The following is a 1462-nucleotide window of genomic DNA, read 5'->3' as shown; positions in this document are numbered from 1 at the left end:
TGGCCTTGCCCCCATTGGAGTGGCAGAAGTGGAAAATTATATTTGTTACATTTGGGAACATAGTCTCAATCAACTGTGGTCTAGCTCTGTCAGGTTAATTGTGGAATACAATAGACACTCTACTGAAAGAATTTCTTCTTTAAACTCTATATTAAGGCATAGTAGCAGGAAACCAACGTTTCATGTGTAGGGAGTGGGCTTGCTTGGTCTCACGCAAATGACTATGTTTTTTTTAGCCTCAGGACTTTCTTCATTGCGGTTTTCATATCCTTGTTCCTTAAACTATAAATCAGGGGATTTAAGAAAGGAGTTACCACAGAGTAAAACAGAGTCATAATCTTTTGTATTGTAATTGGATTATCAGCTGTGGGGCTCACATACATTACTAAGAGAGATCCAAAGAACAAACCCACCACGGTGAGGTGAGATCCGCAGGTAGAAAAGGCCTTTCTCCGGCCAGCTGTGGATGGGACTTTTAACACAGCTATCAGTAAAAGGGTATAGGAGCCTAGTATGTAGAGAAGAGTGAGAATGATGATGATGGAGCTCAAGATACAGAAAACCATCTCTGTGATAGGAGCTGGGACACAAGACAGAGCCAAAAGCGGGTCCATGTCACACAAAAAATGGTCGATGATGTTGGGGCCACAAAAAGACAATTGTGAGAGTTGTACAGCGGAGACTGAGTAGCTCAGGAACCCAAACACCCAGCAAAGAGATATCATGATGGAGCAGAGTCTTGGGGTCATGACAGTTGGGTAATGCAGTGGGCGGCAAATAGCTAGGTATCGGTCGTAGGCCATGATGCAGAGGAAATACGTTTCCGTTGTACCCAGAGATGTAAAAAAGTAGAACTGGAGCATACAGCCAATAAAAGAGATGGTTTTTGTCTCTGAGAGGAAGTTGACTAACATACTGGGTACAGTAGAGGTGATATACCAGATTTCAAGGAAGGCGAAATTCCCCAGGAGAATATACATTGGAGTATGCATCCTCTTGTCCAGCCCTACTGCACAGACAATGGTGCCATTTCCTACAGTGGTAAACATGTAGATGCCAAAGAATATTGAGAAGAGGAAACTTTGTGTCTCCTGACTACCAGGGAAGCCGAGGAAGATGAACTCTGTCACAAAGCTTGGCTCTGAATGATTCATGAATCCCTGAGCTGCGAAAGACACAAACTTAGTATCTTAATGGTTAAAAAGGTTAGTGATCAGGAATCAACAAACACAAATATGATGTAATTAAACACAGCTAGAGGTATTTTTTCATATATTTTTTATTGTAATTAATAGAAGGGTTACATGCTATTTGCCAGATAGGATACCCTTTCACATTAAGTTTTATTGTTATTATTGAGGTGTTGTACAAAGAGGTTGCCATTTCATAAGTCATTGTCACCCCTTCTTTCACTTTCCCTCCGTTTCCCCCCTCCTGTGCCTACTCTGGAGGTGCATAGTTC

The 1462-nt window shown here is 41.8% G+C and overlaps 1 protein-coding gene across 1 annotated transcript; it reads right to left on the bottom strand.

The window, feature by feature from the left end:
* Window positions 1-221: 221 nt before the first annotated feature.
* Window positions 222-1172, bottom strand: LOC150066417 (olfactory receptor 11H6-like). Its single transcript, XM_090354777.1, has one exon. The coding sequence runs from the start codon at window positions 1152-1154 to the stop codon at window positions 222-224; it is 933 nt and encodes a 310-aa protein (XP_090210903.1). The 5' UTR covers window positions 1155-1172.
* Window positions 1173-1462: the final 290 nt, after the last annotated feature.

The sequence above is a fragment of the Megascapheus bottae genome, chromosome 2 (assembly GCF_031878675.1).
Source record: "Megascapheus bottae isolate mThoBot1 chromosome 2, mThoBot2.hap1, whole genome shotgun sequence".
Lineage (NCBI taxonomy): Eukaryota > Metazoa > Chordata > Mammalia > Rodentia > Geomyidae > Megascapheus > Megascapheus bottae.
Note: the sequence above shows the minus strand (reverse complement) of the source record. Positions and strands in the feature narration are given on the sequence as shown.

Coding starts and splice junctions, on each gene's coding strand:
- LOC150066417 (XM_090354777.1), bottom strand. CDS start 1,154: ATGAATCATTCAGAGCCAAGCTTTGTGACAGAGTTCATCTTCCTCGGC.